A 23863-nucleotide genomic window follows, 5' to 3' on the forward strand; every position below is an offset into this window, starting at 1 on the left:
ACATAATATAATAATATTACTACACCTTTAATATAATAAATATTACTACACCTTTTATATTGAAGCCCTACATAACTGACATATAAATGAATGAACTACAAACATCTTTTATCTAGAATCAGTCTTTTGCCTGTTTGAATTTTGTAAGCGGCAGAGATGAGTTTAATTAATGGTGATACTTCTATTGATTAGTATAGATTTACTTTCATTCCTGAAAATTTGAACGTTATAAGTGGCTGAATTTATTAAAAAGTGAGTTTAATAAGCAGTGGATACTGCATTAGCAAGCACAGTATTTAAAATAAACAAATTTCTGTATTAATTTATCCTTGTTTACTCATTCTTTATAAATGCAACTGATAAGTTAGAAGGTAATTCAATTCAAAGTAAAAAAGAATCAATATTAATTAAAAACCCATCTAACTTACATGGACTTTATTTGCAATAATATCAAGTTGAGAAGCGAGAACACTTTGTCCAATTTTGTTCAGCACAACTTGGGCAAGAGGAAATAAATCCCGTGTATAAGATCTGCCATCTCGTGACACAGCAGAACAAAACAGTTCACTACATTCATCATCACAAGCACCCAAGTTCTGATAGATGCGACAAATGTCACATACAAGTTCTTGGGGTTTAAATTCATATTCTTTGAGATCTTTTACTTTGAAATTTTTCTTCTGGGGTCCAACCTGAAATAGTAATAAAATCTATACATGAAACTAATATTTTTCCTCTCAAAATTACTGACTACTAACTTGTGATAGAATATAACTGATCCCATATTATAAATTAACTAAAATTTTAAATAATGCACAATACAAAATAAGAGTCTTCCTCTATTGCATATCCATAGAATTCTAAGAACAACATTTTCAAGCTCATTCACACAAAAAAGTATTCATAAAGTCTTCAACACTTCATTTGTTAAGAGCAATAAAATTTTAAAAGATAAATTCACTACAATATTATCTGTTTGGTCTCCCTTCTGCTGGTAAATATTACTTTTATAATACTGATGCATGCGTATGGGTTCGTTTGAATTGAATGCACAAGTCCGATAAAAAATGAACAAAATTTATTATTATCACAATAAAAATGCTTAATTTTCCTCAGATATTCGTTCAGTATTACAATATCTCACAGTAGTTATCTTTTAACTACTCAAACGTTCAAGAGAACTTAATTCAAAACAGCTAGAGAAAGTTAATCTGCGAATTCGCTAGTCAACATAAGAAACAAACTCTTAAAACAACAACAAATGAACTAAAATAACTGAATTGAGAGGTTTTCCTTCTTTTTACAAGATTTTAAAATGCGCGAGAATTTTCTAGTACTTTCTCGAAATCAAAAAGAGATATTTATTTATTAAAGGTTAAATGCACGCGCTTTTGTATTTTTCCGGCTTAGCTTTCTTTTGATATTCGTCATGCGCTGCACTGCATGGGAAATAAAAAAATTTTATTTATAATTCAACTAACATTAGCTATTGAAATACCAAATCTGTAACACTACACATAATTAAAATGAACTATATAGATGCATAATATTAATACAATTGTAACTACAATCTCTGAAAGAAGGTACTCTTTATCCCCACCACCACCACCACACACCCAAAAAAAAAAAAAAAAAAAAAAAATAATAATAATAAAAAATCCTACAGTTCTTTTGTTATAATTAGCTGTCAAAAATATGCAATCATTTAGACAACAGAGTTCTTTTCATATCAGCAATATAAAAAACAGTGAAATCCCTAAATAACCCTTTTAAATTCAATTACTGAATTTATTACAATAGACTTCTATTCCTAATACTGATTACGAAATAAACTCTGCCCTTCCATTTCACACTCTTTGGTAAGCAACTCCCATGCTCTAGCACAGCTTGAACTTACTGCAAATACTTTTTGAATCTGCCACAAGGGATCAGCATGAAGGATTCAAAATTTGTTTATACTGCATAAAAGTTTCAATTTAAATTAACAAGTTTGTATCCATTTTAATTTATTACATTCAGTTTTATTGCAGTTTTTCTGGTTCTCAACTAAAGACCAAACGATGTGGAAGATGGCAATGCAAAAATTATTATGTATACTTAAAAAGATATGAAGTTACTGATCTGTTCAGACATTTGCTGGGATTTAAAAAAAAAAAAATTCAGAGCTGAGTGCTGTTTATTAACAGAAACCCTTCAAAGGTGCCAGAAAAATATAATTAATTTCTAAGAGGTAATTATCAGGTAAGCAAACGTTTTTACAGAGATTTAAAGCTGGATTCTGGTTAAGAATATTCACACAAACAACTACATACACTACATTTAAAGGGATAAAAGCAGAGAATTCCAATATATTAGTGAATATGGTGAGAAGTATAATATTTGCACGCAAGCTGTAAGCAGTTTGTGGATGAATTTTCAGAATAAATGGCAAATACAAATTTATCTCCAGAAAATGTACAAAGGCTGACTGAAAAGTTTCATGACTGCCTCTATTTCTCTTTCTTGACATTAGATGTAACCAGTAATGAGTTTGGTGAAGGGTATATCAATAGCTGAATAGCCATGACCTTCAGTATTTTGTCATGAGTAACATTTGGTGCATTTTGTCACAGCAAATGAGGAAGACTTTTCCCTGATTACTGGAGAGATGTGATTTAATTTCACATTAAAAGAAAAAAATCAAAGGCCATAAAGAAGCACTTGGACAAATGTTACAATATGCATATGGTGATGATTCACTTACCCATACTTCAGTAATTTAATAATAGAGGGATTTCAAAAGCAGTAACATAAAAGTGATTGACAAAGCATGTTCTATGATAATGGCAAAGCACATCCATTGTAGTAATACATGGAAACTTCACACATTCATGGGAAGACGGTGAAAAATGACTATTACATAAAACTCCTAAAAGCATTTGAACTATGAATGAGAAAATACTTGAAACCTCACACAATGGTTTTCATTCTCTTACACTGCTGTGTAAACACTCAAATATTCTGTATGCAGCACAGGTTTAACCCCTTAACCCTTTGTGGTGCACTACATTTTAAAGTCAGAATTTCAACAAAAAAAGTTGTATGCAGTCTATTTAGGCCTACACATGTAAAATTTGGTAAAAATTGCACTCACGTTTTAATTTTGTGGGTGTTCTATGAGGTGGAACACTGCGCCACCAGAGCTCTTAAAAGTGTAACTAAGCGAGCATTGCAGTGAAGCACGAAAATGAGTAGAAGCTTTTGTATAGTAATGAAAAACACTGTATTATGGCTGCATACGTGGTTTTCTGGATATGCACAATATTTTTGAATATATATGGATAAATGAGATGAATATATGTTATAAGTCCTATATACAAAAATATTTACAAATTTTTCGATTTCTTAGCTTTGTGAAGTTGCTCAAAGCACGTCACACCTTTTTGATAAAAGCACAAACTTTGCAGGTTTTGTACACAAAACTTGTTTTGTGAGGCCGGCTTCTGTTCCATGGTACAATATGTTTAGAATCCAAGTAGGAACTTGAGGCTGCATAGACAGGCCTGGCTGAGATGGATCATCAACCTCCTCATCAGATAAATAAGTTTAATCTGACACATCATCATCAGATTGCACATGTGGTTCAGCAGCGTATATCTCAGTATCGCTGCTATCCTCATGCTATGATTCAGAATTCGAGGGTAATTCATGAAGCACTTTTAACACTTCGGAAAGAGTTAGACATCTCCCCGTCATTTACAGAAAATTAATAATAAAAAATTAATTACAATTAACATTAACAATAAAGAAAAATAAGCTATAAGATATACATACACAAAAAATATCTACACAATTATTGAAAATAAATGGGAATGAGACTAAAAAGCGACAGCAAAAAATTCGTGCAGCTCTAAATAAGGATGTCTCAAGCATGGAAACTACTCACAAAAATTTCAAGATGCCCATATTAGGACTTTCATAGCACAAACCACACCTCACCCCTCAATACTGCTTTGTTTAATTTATTCCCCCCAAAAACAACAGAAACAGAAAACGCATACAACAGATGTTTTCTCCTAAGAATGGGTGTTTTAATGCATAATAGCATGAGATCGCTAAAGGCGCAGTATTTCCGCTGGTGGAACACCCTGTTTCATTCAACGATTCTGTGCATGCTTTTTGTATGAAAAATTCAAAAAATATAGAACAAATAATACAGAAATGTTTTTTCAAACAATTCTTTTTTGTATCAAAAAAAAAAAAAAAAAAATTACATGACAATAAGTGGATTTTAATAACACATCATAAGTGAAAATTCTGGGTCTCCTTGTGATATGCTGTCATCTACTATTTTTTTAAAAAAGTTCAAAGTATATTTATAAAGGCAGTTTTATCCAATTACAGTTGAATTTAATGGTTTCAGAAGAGATTCAGTTGGGTGCTCCATGTAGTCGAACACTGAGCAATAAATCATTAACTGCCATGAGGTACATATACGGCTTGCTCAGCCGATGCAATAACTGTCCCGGGCACATATATGCCCTTCCAAAATACTATCATTTGCTTTGCGCTGCTACAAGTAAAATTATTCGCAAAGCTTTGGAATGCAACACTACAATGACCTTGACAGAGTATGCGAAGGAGGATACTATTTCAGAGAAGGGGGAGGAATTGGAGAGGGGGATGTTTCAGAAACTGTGAAAGTAATGACTACGTGGTTATTGCTTGTGTTTCTGTTTAAATAAAACATATTTTTTTAATTCTGTGTCTTTCATTTTCGTTTACTGTTTGTAGTAGGTGCTTTTTTTTTACGAATATGTCCAATAATGGTACAGATGATTACTTTCCGTCATCTTCAGGATCGGACACCCAAGAATATGATATTACATCAGATGAAGAGGATTGCAACTATTCTCTGAAAGATGCTCGATGTTGGGTACGACTTGATATGAAAAGCTTGCCTATGGCATCCAACCAATCCCAGAGAAATATATGTTTTTTTAGGTATACATATTTACAAGGTACAACACTAAGGCCTTTACTAGTCTAAAAATAAATTGATTGAAACTCCTTTTTTTGAGATCTTTATTATTATACTTCCAAATTTTTATATTATATTTTTACTCTAAACATTAAATTTTGTATTTTGATTTTTTCTTTTTTATTTTGTGAAAGTGAACTGTTTTTAGACAGCAAAACTTGCACTTATTTCTCCCCTAATACATCACATAACTACGTGTGCTTGTGTAAAAAATGGTGGCACTGAATCTTGTACGTTTTGTGTGGCAGTTAAGGAGTTAATGATAAAATTTTCTGGGTGATTTCAACATTAAAAAGGCAATTACACAGGATGAGGTTTCCTCCAGTTGAGGAAGTGAAAATGCCACTCTCACAGTGCAAAATATGATGTCATAAAACAACTTATTTCATGTTTTTGAATTCCTTAGAAAGTGCTGAGAAAAGTTATTTGAATTAGGAGACAAAATGCAGGGCAATAGAATCGGTCAAAACTTTTGAATTGGGGTACATATATTTTCAAATGCTCAATACTTTTTCTTTACAAACTTAAAGTTGCTTTAAAATAATTTTACTAATTTACAATAATGTTTCACATAAATGCAAGCATTCTTTTGCTGTAAAAAAAATATATATATATATATAACAAAATCTTAAGACAATGTATGACTAACTTTCAAAGGGACGTTATATCTAATTTTCTAACAAAATGGTATGGTTTTTATAAACTTAAATGCAGCACATCTAATGTAAATATATAATTGAACAATTGAATTTCCTACTTTTAACACTGTATGAATATTTTTTATTTATCAAAATAATTTCTATCATTAATGTTCATAATAATATTGATCTTGCTTTTTTAAATATATTATCACAGATTTTGTATACATGTAAATAATTTTAATGCAATTATATGTAAAATCATAGCATATCTTGCATAACATAATATGAAGTAACATAAAATCAAGAGAAGAAGCTCTGGAAAAAAAAAAAAAAAAAGGTTACAACAAGCACACATCCATTTAACATTGAGATAAATAGCTAGGCAATAGCATAGCAATGATTTGGGCTACGTTTTGTGCCAAATTTGGTGAGAAATTGCCAATTTTTTTTTCCTTATATGTTACTTTAAACAATATATGCCTTCCAGTAATTTCAAGAAATGGAAGGTACTGGATATTTCTTGGAAGGAAAAAACTACATAAGACCGTGAAGAACATCAATTCTCACTTGTTTATTTCAGAGTACTGAGAGTGGAGGTAGGAAGTTTCCTGGCACAAAGTTTTAAAGATTATATGTGCCGAAGACATGTCAGATGCTTTTACATGTAAGTGACAGATATATAGAAAAATAGACAAACAAACAAGATTAAAACCACAAGAAAAGCATAAAATCCGAAGAACTGATAAAATGATGAATGCTGTCCATGCACAGGACCTATATTTCAGATAATATCAAATGTGAAAACAGCTGTAAAATCATAAAACATGTGATACATTAAAATGCATATCACTAAAATACAAAAGATACAGCAACAGAAGTATACCAAATTAAATAACAAAAACAGTCTTCCTCAGGTACTGAAATAAATTAGAATTGGCCTCTTTTCCGATTATGCGGTCAAGAAGCGAGTCTTTAACTTCCTTCAATCTAAGTGTGTTAAGGTACGGATATTCAATTAAAATATGATGCACTGTAAGAGAACACTATCAAAATGGGGACAAACACGTTCACTCTCAAACTTCAAAAGGTAACTGTGTGTGACACGAGAGTGACCAATACGGAAAGACGGATTAAAACTACTTTCTCCCTTCGGTTTCCCATCGAGCCCCAGCAGTCAACTACAGGTTTCATGCTTTTTAAGCTTTTCACGAACCTGAGCATACCATAATAGCTGCCACTTATATCTAGCACCTTTTTCTTGATAACTTTTTTAATATCCATAAGAACACATGAGCTGCACAAATCAAAAGCTGATTTGGCTACGATTTGTCTACCCATTGGTTTCCCCTGATACCAACATGACCGGAAACCCAGCAGCAAGGAATTTGGTAGCCAAGCTTTTGTAAGTTAAAATTTAATTTGAGAATTTCCATGACTACAGGATAATGAGTGCTGGAAAATGCTTCTACAGTTTTCAATGCACATACGAGTCTGTATAAATTATGAACTTTTTCTGGCATAGCTTTGATGTGTACAAAAGCACATAATATATAATTTTCATTTCAAAATGCTGTACTGCTTGTGGAGACGTATCAGATAGAGAATTCTCCACAATCAAAGAACAAACCCTTAAAGAAAAAAAAAGGCACACAGGATGAACATGCTTCAAATAAAATGTCACAGATATTATCAAGCAAACACAGCTTATCAGGATGGCTGGGTTGAGACAATACAGTACAAAGTCCGTAATCCGGAATGATCTATAATCCGGACCTCAAAGCCACAAACTTATGCATGCGCATAATGCATTTACACATGCATGTACAGCATTTACGCATGCGCGTAAAGTCAGTAAAGTGTTTACACATGCATGCTTCCAATAGTGAAGAAAGTGGCAGAGAGGTTATTGAAAGCAAAAGAATTTCGATTGACATATTAGTCGGTATTCTTGAAACAGCAATTACAGGACTTGAACAGTAGAACTTTGTAACTAAACAAGAAATTATGTCTGTTTATAGAATTAAAGAAAAAGTGTTAGCACAAAAAACGAATTAACTTAAACAACTTACATTGAAAGAAATGTTTAATAAAGTAAACAAATAAATATTAAGCCTTTTTTTTTTTTTTTTTTTGTAAATTTTAATCCCTTTAGATCATAATTGCTCTTTATTTCATAAATTACGGTTTCATATTCTTAATTGTATAATTTCTGCATGCCATCTTACCAGATTTAAATTGATAATTTATAATCCAGAAAACCCCTTAATCCGGAATCGCCGAAGTCCCGATGAGTCCGGATTACGGACATTGTACTGTATATTAAAATAGTGCAAAAGAGACAACTCCTCATGCCTTAGATTAAGTGATGGTTCATAATAATCAACATAAAGGCTCTGGACAGGATATGTCCTGAATGATCCAGAACAAATCTGTAGAGCTTGATGATGAACAGGATCTAGTTTTAACAAAACTGAAGACTGAGCAGATTCATAAATAACTGAGTCATAGTCCAGTCTAGAGTGCACAGGGACTCTGTAAGTGCAAAGCATAGAGCAGAGCTCTGCACCCCAAGAGGTGTTCGCCAAGACTTTTGAAATATTTAGTATATTCACACACTTCTTTAGGTTTAAGATATGAGAAAGTAAAGTCAACTTTCGGTCAAACATCACCCCTAAAAACTTTACCTCAGGTGCAACTGGAATCATTGAACCATTAAGATATAATTCAGGCTCAGGATGGAGACCTCACTTTCTACTACTTCCTTTTTCCTTCTGTTTCGAAAAAGTAAATCCTTTTCTATCTGACCATTCCTCGATTCTGTTCAAAGCTATCTGTAATTGCCTCTGTCTCATACCTGCCACTCAACAGTTAATTTGAAGATCATAAATATATAAAAAGATCCTATAATGGTGGGCGAAAGTTCTTTTAATACAGAGTTATTTTTAAGCTAAACAGCGTTATGCTAAGCACACAGCCTTAAGGCACACCCTCTTCCTCTTCGAAAACCTCTGACATAACAGAGCCAGTCCTTACTTGAAAGTTCTAGTGCTTGAAAAATGATAGGTTGCCATGCAAGCCACTGTCATGAAGATCATGAAATATAACATATCTCAATGCCTTATCAAAGGCTTTCTCAATGCCAAAAAAAAGACATGGACAAGAAAGTTTCTTCTAACAAAGGCTTTCTGAATAAATGTTTCTAAAAAGAACATTACATATGGTTATTCTTCCCTTTCTAAAACTGCTTTGATATTATATTATCCTTTTCCAAGAAATAGACTACATGGCTGTTTACCATTTTTTCAAACAGACTGCATACACAACTCATAAGGGCAACAGGGTGATAGTTTGAGGGATTGCTTGGGTCTTTCCCCACCTTAACTTCAGGAATGACAACAGCTCTCCTCCATGCACTGGGGAAACTGTGCTCCTTCGATATCTGGTTGTAAAATGCAAGAAGGGCAGTTAGTTTCTTATAGGTCAAATGCTTCAGCATTTCATAACTCATGCCATCCAGGCCTGGACAATACCTATGTGTCTGTAACAAAGCTCTCTTTAGCTCAAGCATGGTAAAATCTCAATTATATGACTCAGAGTTGGAAGAATTAAATGCAGTGAGATTTCTCTCACTGCATTTAATTGCTCTTAAAATAAAAGGCTCATATAGCTGCTCTAGAAGGTCATTTAAATCTTGTTGATCAATGTGCTCATTTGAAGGCAAATAAACAACAATATGAAAATTTACTTGTATAGAACAACTTGGAGGGATGTCATCAAAGAAGTGCATTTGATGGATCATTTAGTAAGGTGAGGAGACCTACTCCTCCACTTCTACACTCACCTGCAAAATTATCTTTCCTAATGAAAGAAAAACTCTTAAGTTTTGCTTGTGTTTCTGGTTTCAGGTTTGTTTCTTGCACTGCCAAGCAAACAGGATGATGAGAATTTATGATATCTTTGATGTTCATCATATTTTGGTGGAAGACATGACAGTTCCAAGAGAAGAGGGTGGCCTTTATGCTAGATGTCTGTTTTTTCTGTGTTGCATTTTAGTTTTGCTTGGAAGCAAATGTTTAGGAACTTCTAGCCCCTCCTCAACTTTCATACCATCTGAATCTAAAGATTTAGTGACCACGTCATCAAACGGGATATTGCTAGGGCTTCTATTTTGGAGGGGCATTTTTTGGCTTGCTTTGAATTACTTTTTTTTATCATATGGGTTGAATTTCATTTTTTTGGGGGGGGGGCTGCATGTAATATGCTGGGTTTTATTTGGTGTAGTCTGTGTACTAATTGAAGTCTGGGTGGAAATTGCAAGAGCTGATTTAAGAGCACTGGCATAAGACAGATTTGTTGAAGCTGAGTGCTTTGAACTAGGCTTTTGGTTTGGCTTATGGTATGTTCCTAGTAACTTTTGCAGTCTGCACTTCCTTTTCTAATTTCCATTTTGGGCATGAGAGAGAAAATGCTGGGTATTCACCATTGCAATTTATGCAGAAGGGCGCAGCGGTGCAATTGTCATAATTGTCGCCAATCTTTTGAGCATTGAGCGCATGTCAGGCTGCCACAGCAGGACATTTTAGAATGGCTGAAATGCTGGCATTGGAAGCATCGCATAGGGTTTGGAATATAAGGTCTCACAAGACAACTTAGATATACAGTCTTAATATTCTTAGACAGATCTGAGAGTTGAAAGTCAGGATCACATTTCATATTGATCAACTGACCTTCCTTAAGCATCCTGATCTGCTTAGCACAGCAGACACTTTGATCCAGACAGCTTGGCTACGATCTCTTCTTCAGGAACAAACAGAAGGTCCATTTGCAAGATCACACCCCAACAATAATTCAGTGTTTTATGCCCGGTTACAGTGATAGTAGCTTGCCCAAAATTGGTTATTCGAAGTAAGGAAGCAGACTGGGTGACCGAAGTTATATCAATAAGTAAGTTTCCAGAATGGAAACACTTTACATTTCTTGGCTCAGAATAAAAGAAAGAATGCACTTATTGATTACAAAAGAAGACATCTTTTGCAGCTCACCAGAAGGACTACAGAAAACAAGGCAGCGTGGGCAATGGTTAGGATCATTTGCATTTGCATTGGTATGTACTGTCCTTATACTAAACTTTCCAGAACAATCAGTACTTGGAGTGACATGACTAGATTCAGGGTGATTTATTAAATATATATTAGAAATTGCCATGCTGAGCAGAGAAAAGATTCGGGTCTGGCCGCTCCACCCATCACAAATCCAACAAGATCCTGTGTTAGGGCTAGCCAGACCTATATGCAAACTGAAGCCCCAGTGTTGGCTTTCCCAAACGGAGGAACTCCCGAGAGCTTATCCCCAAGCCGCTGACCCTAAGGTCAGGAGGCCAGCCGATTGACACGTGTGAGGACAACGAAGTGCCACCCATTTAGCTGAAGCAGAAGCCAAACAGTGTGTTGAGGATAGTACTTCGCCCCTCAACTACCAGTACCCTCTTTTCCAATGACACCAGTCTCAAAACATGGCAAACATGTGGGCAGTTTTCTTGCCACTAGAAAACTAGAGACAAGGGCTGTACAAGTTTCTCATGACGAGCCCAACCTCCAAAGAGAAAAACCACAAGGGAGAATGAAAGCACAAAAGTTACAGCTCAGTGGAGAGGAGGCAGAAAAGTGGACAGATCACTGGGGCTACAGGATCATGACAACTGTCTTACTAAAAAGTTCATCCCCTGAGGCGCTAGGGCATTTCGGGATTGCAACACCCAAACTCAATAGAGTGATTTCCTGAGAGGGAGAGCATTGAGAGATCTCTGTGAAACCTTTGCCTTTTAGATGCACTTTGCATTGTTCTTAGTAGTTGATGTGGCAATTACTGCTTGTGCTCTGTCATACTGAGAAAAATTGAATGAGCTGTATGAGATAAATTTGATTAAACTATCATCAGTTCTGTGCACATTCAATCCATTATGAATCCATACACACATAATATTTAAATACATGCCTCAGTAAAATTTTAAAGCATTTATAAGCAAAACTTTTCAAAAATTCAAATTTCTGATTACTTAAAAAACCTTTTTATTTTTCTTTTAATTTTGACTTGGAGAAACTTGATAGTATGTACCATAAAAACAGGAGCAAACTTATGTTTATCTTTATTTAAAAATAATATTAAAATTCTATGAGGTATGAAAAGTACTAAAGTGATACTGTGCAATTCTTCACGAGATAAATTTCAGGTACATTTGAACAAAATGGATTTCTAATCCAGTTTTCTTTTTCATAATCCTTGGGAAAATATGTGTTGAAATTATTTATCAATGAAAAACAATGATTTTTAATGTCAGATGCTAATTCTTTTATTTTCAAATTATTTTTGGTTAGAAAACCTTCTAAAAGTGCTGAAAAGTAAAATATTATTATCCAATTCTCGAGTAAAATATTATATCCAATATTAGCTCGAGGTTTTTTTTATCATTGCATTTATTTTATTACTAATGGTAAACAAATTAACAATATCCTTGTAATCCTAAATTTAATTCAACTTTCCAAAAATATCAGCTAAATATGCTAAACGCATTAACGATAATTCACTAAATAAACAATTTTGCAATTCAAATTTTGAATCACAGAGAAAAAGTTGAATTTCTGATTGAAGTTCAAAAAGACGATTTAAAACGTTGCCTCTGGATAACCATCTTACTTCAGAATATAACAATAGCATTTTATGTTCACTGCCCGAATCTTGGCATAAAATTGTAAATATTTTTTAATTTGAAGCTCAGCTTTTAATAAAATTTACAATTTTCTCTAAACTTGACTCAAAATGGTTTTGGGGATTGTTTTGGCCACTAAAGCTTCATGATAATGGAGCAGTGAGTAAATTTAGTTTCAGGTGTCACTTTCTTTATTTGAGAAATCACACCAGAATGTTTTCCGAACTCCATCACTGCACTTATCCTAAGGAATATCCTTCTCAGCCATGAAATTGTCAATTACTTTGAAAATTTCACTTGAAACTGCTCTATCATGAAATGAATCACAAAATAAATATTCTTCGGCGATTCGTTTATCTTCTTTGAAATGTATGTAAACTAATAATTGAACAAAGTTTGTTATATTAGTACTTTCAACCAACTGCAATGTGAAATACTCCCTGTGATTTATTTTTTGAATAAGTGACTCTTTTACAGAATTTGCCACTTCATGAATTCCTTGACTTTTGAATTCATATCGTTTGATAATGGAATATTATTAAGTTCATTAGCCATTTTTTCGTTGAATAATGTTAAAAATATATTTTTACCTACTGTTAATAAGGTTTTCTCCATTAATGCGAGTCTGCTCAGTCTTGGCAGTTCTTAGGCTTAATAGGTAAATAGCTTCCAAAGCTGTTTTACTTGAAGTAACAAAATGCTTTGTTACTTGTTTTCTCATTACATGTTTATTATTTTTTAACTACGATAATTTCCTCTTAAAATATTCTTCAGATTTATCCTTTGAATTTGAATGCTTAGATTCAAGATGTCTTTTCAGAAATGATGGTTTTAAACTTTGATTGAATAACAATTCACCGCAAACAACACACTGAGGTTGAGGGTCCACTTCATCTCCATTCCAAGTAAACCCAAATGATAAAAAAAATTCATTATATTTTCTATAAACAATTATTCTTTTCTTTTCAATATTCTTAGTGCTAGTAGATTGTCCTGGATCCACCCCCTGGTGAATCATCACTTTTTTCACTAGTCAATCCTGACCATTTTCAAAAATGTAGGTTTTTTTTGTTATTTTTTCACAAATATTTTAAATGCATAATACATTATAAGTTCTTCACAAACAAATGATGATATTCTCAAATCCAATAGAAAAGTAAGGAATACAAAGCAACACGAAGACAAAATACTGGCTGTTGAGACAGCAAATCACCATAAAAAAATTATTCTAATTGAATCTAGAGCAATGTGAGCCTGGAATTAGTGGCGACACAAAGTGTAGACATGCTAATAAATAAATCAACTTCAAAAGACTTAATGAGGTACTATTATCTTTTTACAGGAACTTGTTTTTATTTCCTATTAAATACAACATCAATTTCTATTACTCCTTTCAAAAACATCACGTATGACAATTTTGTTTACGTCTGCGGCTAAAGAATATTTGTGAAATTAAAATGGAATATTTTGCTAAAGTCTATGAGCAGCCATTGACCTTGAACAAAGTTCAGAATCACAGAAATTTACAAGTGTTAGAGAAAAAATTTAAACAGGATGTTGGGGTATTTAATTTTTGAATTTTATAGTTAAAAATACTTTTGTTTCTTTGTGTACTACCAGTAGTACATGTACTACTGGTTGAGAATCGCTGCCTTAGACATAAAAAATTGTTATTTTTACATTATTATTATTAAATAGAATCTAGTAATAACAAATTTGCTTAAAATTATTAAATTCACAATGTTTTCTGCAGTTATTTACTACCATTATTTTTTTTAACCACGGTCATTTTAAAAGATATTTTTCTGTTGTATTATTTTTTGGCAAAATCAAGTAAAAAATACAAGCAAGAGAAAATGATGCTTACCAAATTCAACAAAAAGTAATTCAGCATACCAGTGATACGTTCTACTATACTCGGGTGACAAAATATTGATTTGATTTCTGTTGTAAGCCACTCAAGAGTGTGAATAGTTTCATTGCTCATAACATTATGAAACTTAGCGAGCAGGCCCATATGCTGGAAATTGCCTTCTTGCTGCTGTTGCTGATCAGAAGATAAAGAATTCCAAGATCCACTGTCCCTCTGCTGCTGGATCTCTCGAAGTTTGCTCATATACTAGAAGAAACATTTTCATTAATAGCATGATAAAATGATAGCAAATGTGGTTGAAGTGAAGAGAGGATTATATTTCATTACAAAAAAAAAAAAAAAAAAAAAAAAAAAAAAAAAAAAAAGATGAATTTATATAACCACTTAGAAATAATCAAGATTGCTAAATTTCATAATAAAAAATTTATTTTTATTGATTATTCTAAATATTAAACTTCTCTGTATCTGTATGGAATTTATCTGCTTTTTGCAGAGATATAAACTCTTCTGATTTAGGCAGGAACCTTCACAATTTCAAACATGCTTCCAAGAACCACCTTTACATATATTTCTCTTGACTGGTTCAGAGTTCAATGCTTCTTTACTTACATCCAAAAACACATTGTCTGATGTCTGAAGTCGAACTGACCCCCACCCCCAAAAAAGGCATTTGGGTTACCTGTTTGAGGATTTTTCAAATATAAAATACTTTTTGAAGACTTTTCCAGTTTTCAAATGAAGATGATGATTATATCAATATTACAACTGACAAAATTTTATAATTTACTACTCCAAAATTTTTAAAAAAAGTAGGCGGAAAAATCAGCCAAGACTGTCGCTGATTATAGTTAAATCAGAAAAATAGAAAGTGATGATGGAATTACAAATACAATAATGAATGAAGTAAAATGAACTAAAATATTCTGGACTATGTTGTCAATCACTCATAGTAATGCAGAATGCAAAGGATTTTCAGTACTGTTATTGAAACAAGAATTAAAATTAATACGAGGGCTATCCAGAAAGTAGATTACGTTTTGGAATAAAAAATAAACAAAGTATAGGAAACAAATTTTATTATATACAGATGAAAGCCACACTCAAATACTACTTTTCTACATAGTCACCATACAAATTAAGGCATTTATCGTAGCGATGTACGAGCTTGGAAATTCCTTCGTCGAAAAATTCGGCCGCCTGCGCCTTCAACCACTCCGTTACCTCTTCTTGCAGCTGTGTGTCGTCATCAAAACGCTGCATAGCCAGCCACTTCTTCATTGCTGGGAATAGGTGGAAGTCGCTCGGTGCCAGGTCGGGACTGTACGGCGGATGAGGAAACAACTCCCACTTAAAAGATTCAAGAACTTTACAAGTGACATTTGCCGTGTGGGGCCGGGCGTTGTCGTGAATCAACAAGATCTTAGAGCTCAACATTCCTCTGCGCTTGTTTTGAATTGCTCTTCTGAGTTTTTGGAGAGTTTGGCAATACCTTTGAGAGTTTATTGTAGTGCCTCTTTCCAGGAAGTCCACCAAAATTACACCTTTTCTGTCCCAAAAAACAGTCGCCATCATCTTCCTTGCCGACATTGTTTGCATGCATTTCTTGGGTTTTTGGGGAGAACTTGTGTGCCCCCACTGCATTGATTGCAATTTCCTTTCACAGTTCACATGTTTCACCCATGTTTCGTCACCAGTAACGATGCGATCGAGTAAAGAGTCACCATCCTTATGGTAAGCGTCCAAAAAGTTCAACGCTGCAGCCATTCGCTGATTTTTGTGGTCCTCTGTCAAGATTTTTGGAATCCATCTTGCACAAAACTTGTGGTAACCAAGCTTTTCGCTGATGATTTCGTGCAACAAACTTCGCGAAATTTGTCGAAAACTCAAAGAAAGTTCTGTTATTGTGAAATTTCGATTTTCACGGACTTTAGCATCGACTTTTTCGAGAAGTTCGGCGGTCACTATGCTGGGTCTCCCACTTCGATCTTCGTCGTGAACATTGGTTCGGCCATTTTGAAATCTTATGACCCACTGACGCACTCCACCTTCAGTGATAATGTTGTTCCCATACACTTCACGAAGCTGCCGATAGATTTCTATCGGTTTACAGTTTTTTGCAGTCAGAAACCTTATTACTGAGCGCACCTCGCAGCTCGCGGGATTTTCAATTAACGCAGACATTTCAAACCATCACAGTATCTGAACGGAGCACAGCACGAACCTCTCACTAGCACGGCTAGATGCAGACTGAGCTGCGCAACGCTCTGACCCCAAGATGGCCGCGCTAGCCCCGCCCCTAGCGGACACAGACGGAAACGTAATCTACTTCCTGGATGGCCCTCGTATTAATAATGACATTAAAAAATTAGAAAAAACTGCCTAATAGACAACTACTAAGAACAAATTTACATTTCTTTCTTAAATAAAAATCTGCCACTCTTGTTAGGAACTGTATAAAGACTGACTAAAGTATTATATTTTTATTTAAAAGCTCAAGTATTTTTTTCATTAAAGTATTTTTGTATTATCTGTATTTGAGAATTCATGACTACACATTTAAATATTAAATAGATACTATTTAAAGTTAGTTCAGTACCACAGTTCTTTTTTTTTTTTTTTTTTTTCCTTTCTTTCTGTGATCTTTTATCATTTAAAAATGAATTTTACTGTTGAGAAAATTTTCCTGACTTTTAAGCTTGATAGGTTAGCACCTCTACTACTGCAAGAGGTCTTGGTATTATAAGTGCTTTATTTCAACTTATAATTTTTAATTTCATTTCATTTCCTTATTATATTTTTAATATTTTAAAAAACAATAAAATTTGACAAAATTTTACATAATATTCTATTTTACATTAATACAATTTGGTCATTATTGTACGCAGAAGAAATGCAAGACACTGATTTGAATTCCAACATCAGTCAGATAATCACAGAGAATCCAAAGCTCAAAACACACTTGTAAAGCATTAATCAGAATTACAGCTTTATGACATAGACACCGTGCCTAGTACGATAAAAACACTTTTATTTAAACTCCATTTTTTAGTTAATATGTTTGGATAATTAGCCTTTGAATTATGTGTATTATTTGTTTTACTATCATATAACATTTTTTGGGGGGGGGGGGAGAAGAAGGAAGAGCAGCAGTAACAATTTACTCAAAATTTTAATATTCAGATGAAGAAAGAGAAATATAAGGTACTTATGCATTATTTTGTTGACGGTGAAAAGTTCGCTACTACTGTACCACAAAAGCTTGCAGAAATCTTCCCAAAGTAGCATTCTTGTGGAATTCTGAACCACACTTCTATCTGCAACTCTTACAATAAAATATTCATCAGTCTCTCTGCACAATCCATTAAATAGTCACCACTGTAGAAGTATTCGACTTACTTCGTTTTTCACTTCATAAAAAACTTTCATCAGTTTTTTTATTTTGTTGGGCTTTCCGATTTTATCAGAAGCTCTGTTCAGAACACTATGAGTATGAACTTCCCATAGATAATTGTGCCAATCAATCTATTACTGTTTTGTTAGCCATATCCAGCTGTTCTTTTTCTATTCAACAGATGTTAATTCTATTGACCAGCTGTAAATGAATCGGAGAGTAGTCATAAATGTGATTCCACAGTCCTTGAATTCATTTTTTCCCCCAAATGAAAGAAAAATAAAATAATAACATTTAATTTATATGTCCTTGTCATACAAACAAATCATAGCTTGTCCAGAATCAGTTGGAATTACATCAAACAAATGAGATGTTATGAGTGCATTGGGATATCATGCTTATCCATATAACACTGCTTGGTGACAGTTTCATGGTTGACAAGACAATATGTAAGCATGAAATATAATTATTTTCATTTTGCAAAACTTACTGATAAAGCTTCATCCAACAGAAAAATAGCATCATTAATCAGAAGATTTATGAAATGCAGAAATAAAGGTGGATGTGGTGATTCAATTTTCCGCTCAGCTTCTTCAGCCAATTCCTGCAATAGTTTAACGAATTATGCTAAGAAAATCAAAGCAAAATAACTGCACTATTAGAAAAATTAGAACGCTATTACTAGTTTAGTATTGTTTTATTCAAAAATGCCTTTTATTTTCATGATAAAATACGTTTTTTAAAGTTTTAATTTCAAAGAATGCTTCAAAAAATACATAAAGTAATTTAACTACTTTAAATGAGACAACTTTTAAGTTTGCACTTACAATTGATAAAAATGATATTTTAATTACAATTTGATATCATTTTCAACAATGACAAGAATAAATAAGCTTAAAATGTATTACGTTATCTAAATATGAATCTAAACACAAACATACTTAAATCATGAACAGGATGGAAAAGAACAGATTTCCAATAATCCAAGTAATTCAGGCGTGATTATATATTACTGCATGGGATTTACAAAATTACTCATATCCGAAACAGTGTATTTAAAAGAGGTAGTCAAACATTTTTTACAGAAAATCTGATTTCCCTCCATTTCATTTCATTCTTTTAATGCTGAACTCTAATGCCAAACTCGCACACTAGGCCTTTAAGTTTTGTTCTCCATCCCATGCAATTAGATGCTACTTTCTTAATTTGTATCCATCCCACTGAATTTTTCTTCTCTTTTCATCTACTGTTACACTTCAAACCAACCAAATCAACCTGAGACAACTTTTTGGACTTTTCTCATTGGGGTCATCTCATTGGCACTCTTACATGTTATGTGGCTGGCGTATTTAAAATGCAACTTATCCAACGTCACCTATGTTCAATTTATTTTTACTTAATTTTTGTACTTAATGAGAATATTTTTGTTCAAATACAAAATCCCATTTGATACATGCATATCTTCTACTGTTATACTTTGTGCACACACGCATACCCCCCCCAAAAAAAACACCCTCTGATTTATGAATTAAACTCAGAATATTTTTAGATTTTGTTTGCAAAGAAATTAAAAGGAAAAAAATTACATAGAATGAATTTTATGTGCCTGATATTATTAAACTAATAAATTTATTTAAAAGTTTTTGTAAAAATTTGCAGTTTGTTAGCTTTTTAAAAGTAAATATAATGGATTTCCTCATCAGACTTGAAAATCAAAAACAAGTGAAAAATTATAAATTGTACAAAAATACCATTATAGATTTCAAAACAAAATGGAATTTATTACTTAAAATTTAAAGCATTTTTATATATATATATATGTGTGTGTGTGTGTGTGTGTGTGTGATAAGATAAAAATGAGCTGTGATTGAGGTGTTTGTCTCGCTTGAAAATGCAGCAAGAAAGATGGGCCTAATCATTAATGAAAACAAAACTAAATTTATGATCACATCTAATAGAAATGTTGATTTATCTCCTTTGAAGATAAACAGTTATACTTTTGAAACCGTTATGCAAGTTAAATCTCTAGGCACACTGATCACAAATAGCAACGATATAAAAATTGAAATAAAAAATAGAACATTTATGGCTAATAGATGTTACTATGGCCTTCAAAAACAACTTAAATCCAAATTGATCAACATAAAAACTAAATTTAATTTATATAAAACTTTAATATGGCCTGTTGCTCTTTATGAAAGTGAATGTTGGATACTTAACAGGGTACACAAAGACCCGATATCAACTTTTGAACGCAAAATCCTAAGAAAGACCTTTGGACCAATACAACAAAATGGCATATGGAGGATTCTCTATATCATGAACTATATGGAAAATATAGGAAATATAGTGAAACTTATATTGTGAAAATCGTATAGGCATCTCATATCAGATGGCTGGGCCATGTGTTTAGATATGATGATGCATTTTCAACCAAAAAGATAACCTTTTCGAGAATTGAGGGAGTAAGACGAAAAGGAAGCACTAGATGGAGAGATGATGTTGCAGAAGATTTGAGGTTAATTGGAGTTAACCAATGGAGGGCTATTGTGCCGAATGGGGTCAGGTACAGGAAACTTGGAGAGACAATTTTGGCCTGTAACAGGCTGTGGAGCTAATGAAAAAGATGATGATGATGACAAGATTTAGTTCCTTGCAGTAAATTGATGAGAATGAGTGCTTTACAAGAAAATATTTTGCAGTCGTGAGTGGACTGAGGATTAGAAAATCCCTGAAAATATCAATTACATAGCAGAAGATGCCGGAACCAATATTCCAAATATATCTTTATTACTTGCTGCACTTCCCAATGGGGCCAATCTGTACCCCACAGTTTTGATGATGGTGCATTATATTTTTAACAAAAGAAGTCAAGCAAGAGACATCCTTTAGCTAGCAAGTATAGGCACAGAAAGAGGGAGGGTAGTTGGGTTGCAATGGTATTTATAAAAAATTTTTTCGTTAATCTGATTGTCTAAAACTTATAGGCAATGCAGAAGTTTTAAGATGACATAATATGGAATTAGACGGAGTTTCAAGAGACTACAGAGAAAGTACCCAAATTCAAATGAGCAATCAAGAGGCTTTTTAAGTTATAATTTTGATTTATATGTTTTGTAATATGTAAAATATAAAATAACTATCTTTCAAATAATAAATTAATAATAGCCCTTTAACTTCCATTTTCATTCTAAAAATAAGAGAGCAATAATATTTCTAACTAAACTCTTTGCAGTTCTGAGGCACACTTATCGATGAAATCTGAATATGTGATTCGGTATAAAAGGTAATTGCGTCGCAACTCCCCCTCTCTTCTATTCTGCTTTATTTCACTGCAACACTTTGCCGTTAGCCACACAGAGTTTATTTTTTCCATTTTTGTGCATTATTTAAGAAATGTAATCTGTATAAAATTGTGGTGTGAATAGCACACCCATAGCAATGATGTGAATTATCAAGGAAAAAAATTATGTGTAGGATTTACCATTAAGTCTCTCTTCGAGTGCCATCTTTCTAACTACACAGTTAAGCTTCTCCAAAGCCAATCCGTTGCAACTTTCCACTAAGTTGTCTTATTACGTACATATATAGAGCAAATGAAATTTTATTTTGCAGCTAAAATGTTAATACCTATTTTCAATATTTGACAATTGCATCTTGAATCTATGCATATCAATACATCTGCTACAGTTTCTAAACATTTCCACCACAATTTTCTTTCATTAAAATGATGGATTAAACCAGGGGTTCCCAAGGGGTCAATAGTCAAATATCCACAAGCAACTGATCACTATAACATCCCATTGATTTAAAAAATTATTCATAAAATTGATAACTAATTGCTAATTCACCACTTTGCCGTTATATCATATAGTAAGGATGAAATCATAAAATAAATATAAAGAAAAAATATATTAAAATTGTGATGCAAGAAGAGTTGATTGCAGTGAAGGGAAGATGTTTAAGCATTATGTCTTTTTCAAAATACATGAGAAGTTTTGGAATTTAAATTTTAAAGCCATCCAAGTGCAAATCCCAAAATAAAATTCGTTAACAAACCAACATCATTGACTTTTTCTCTCTTCTTACCTAGTGCAAGCAAGTTTTAATCTAGTCAATAATTTAGTTCAGGAAACAACAAATAGACTGAATATTTTTAACGAGGTGACTTAAGAATTGAGTTAAGCAGTTTTAAGCCAAAGAAAAAAAAAAAAATTCATTAGCACATCAGGCATAGCCATCTCATTAATTAAAATATAACTTTTGTACAGTTAGAATCTGTGATTTTGTTTCTGAAAACTTATTTATAACTGTAAAATTATAAGCAATAATAATACAAAAAATAATAAAATATTTATTTAATAAACACTTTTTCAAAACTTTTGTTAATATTCTTAATCTCACTGATATTATTAAGTTGATTGATAATTAAGTTATTTATATGCAATTATAATTATTTGTATTATGATTACAATACATGCTGTATATTATAAAGAAAACTGCAAGATAGTTGATGAAGAAAACCATTCTTTTAAATGAGGTCAAAGCAGCAAAAAGGTTGAAAATCCATGGATTAAACTGTGCAATTCAACATCTTCCTGGAAAAATTTCACATTTTTTGGAGGAGGTAGAGAATTTCTCAGTATTGATTTGCATAAACAATCCAAATCATTAAAAATTCAGAATACAAAAATACATTATGAATCAAATAAGAAATACCTTTAATTTCATCTTATGAACTTCAAAATTCCACAGATAATCTAGTACAATATACATAGGTCTTCTGTACTGAAATTTCTGTTCAAATGCTACACTCTGCCCAGTCATTTCTATACTCACAAAGACATTTAATACAGTAGGAATCAATTCCTCAATGAAGAGGTGACCAGAAAACAGTTTCTCCCGATAGGCACTAAAGTTGAGGAAATACAGTATAAATATGAGGAAAAAAAGCAACTACCACAATTAATTTCACATTTGAAAACTGATTAAAGTAGAAAAAAGTAATTGGTTACATATGCACATATATTTAATATTTCTTATATGCATGAGCAAAGCATTTACAAAAAAATTAATTATACTAAACCTAAATGATTCTGTACTGAGATACCTAATAAGGGGCATTAGAAACACCTTTTATTATTAAAACAATGCTGCAAATGTTCACGGAAATTATCAGTTTGATGTATTACATAAATTACATTAATTAGATAAATTATTGCAAAATACATTTATCTTCTGGACATCATTTAGTCTGCTGAACAATTATAACTTAAAAACTTTATGGAAGATTGAATGAGCTGATTAGGTTACATGAAAGATGAATTAACTTTATAAAAAGCATTATGGCTTTTTGAATCTGTAAATAAAAAGATGAATTTAAACAACATTTATGGGTTAGATTTGCGTAACACACTTTTGTCTATGTTTTCAATGCTTAGGGTGATATTTACAAAGTAAGAAAACACAACAAATGCATTTAATTGATTACTGATGGCTTAACTTCATTTTGATTCTCCAGCAGCACTTCAAAGAAAAGCAAAACAAATATACAACACATATTATCTAATAAATAAATATATTATTATCTAAGATAATACACATTCATTTTTTCTTAGATAATATAATTATAAATATATATTATATTATCTAAGAAAACAAAACAAATAAATAGATCAGAGTACTTGGTAAGTTTTTTAATTCCTTACTATTACACATTTCCCTCAATTGTTAATTTTGCGACTATGTACTTTCTCAACAAATATTAGATTAATAAAAACCATACACTAAAAGGGCAGGGGACATAAAATCGACAAAACATACTGAGAGTAAATGGAAAACAATGAGAAAATACTGACAAAAGACTTCAGTAAATTTTATTTCATTACATTCCGTAAATTTCAATGATGATAATGGAAAATCAATATTATTTTTATTATGTACTCAAAATGAAACTTTTTTGCATTAGAATGCTTTTATTAGAGTCTGATTCCATGAATGCAGCATCTTTTTTTAATTTTCCAGAAGGTATTTTATGGCAAAATTCTAATATGAATCTTTAAACAGAAATTTTTAAAAATTACATTAATTTTTAGTTATATGTTTAAATGTTTTTTGGGTGACATATATATATATGATAAGTAAAACTAAATTTCAAAATGCATTTAAATATATAATCATTTACTTGTTTATAAATTTTACTATCTTAATTGTATAATATGCTTAAACTAAT

General features: G+C 32.3%; 1 protein-coding gene across 4 annotated transcripts in view; it reads right to left on the reverse strand.

Moving 5' to 3' along the window:
* Ube4A (Ubiquitination factor E4A) overlaps positions 1-23863 on the reverse strand; it is a 163990-nt gene that overhangs the window by 43460 nt on the left and 96667 nt on the right. For 3 of the 4 annotated variants that reach the window (XM_085817017.1, XM_085817018.1, XM_085817016.1), the window contains 4 exons: positions 22351-22543; positions 18122-18235; positions 14235-14486; positions 429-692 (listed from right to left, as the gene is read on the reverse strand). In XM_085817017.1, coding sequence (XP_085673143.1) covers positions 429-692; positions 14235-14486; positions 18122-18235; positions 22351-22543 — 823 coding nt within the window. The remainder of the gene's footprint in view (positions 1-428; positions 693-14234; positions 14487-18121; positions 18236-22350; positions 22544-23863) is intronic. The other variant, XM_085817019.1, reaches the window with a different exon arrangement.

Source organism: Stegodyphus dumicola, chromosome 5 (assembly GCF_044657685.1).
Source record: "Stegodyphus dumicola isolate Sdum_Otavi_A_Nest chromosome 5, ASM4465768v1".
Lineage (NCBI taxonomy): Eukaryota > Metazoa > Arthropoda > Arachnida > Araneae > Eresidae > Stegodyphus > Stegodyphus dumicola.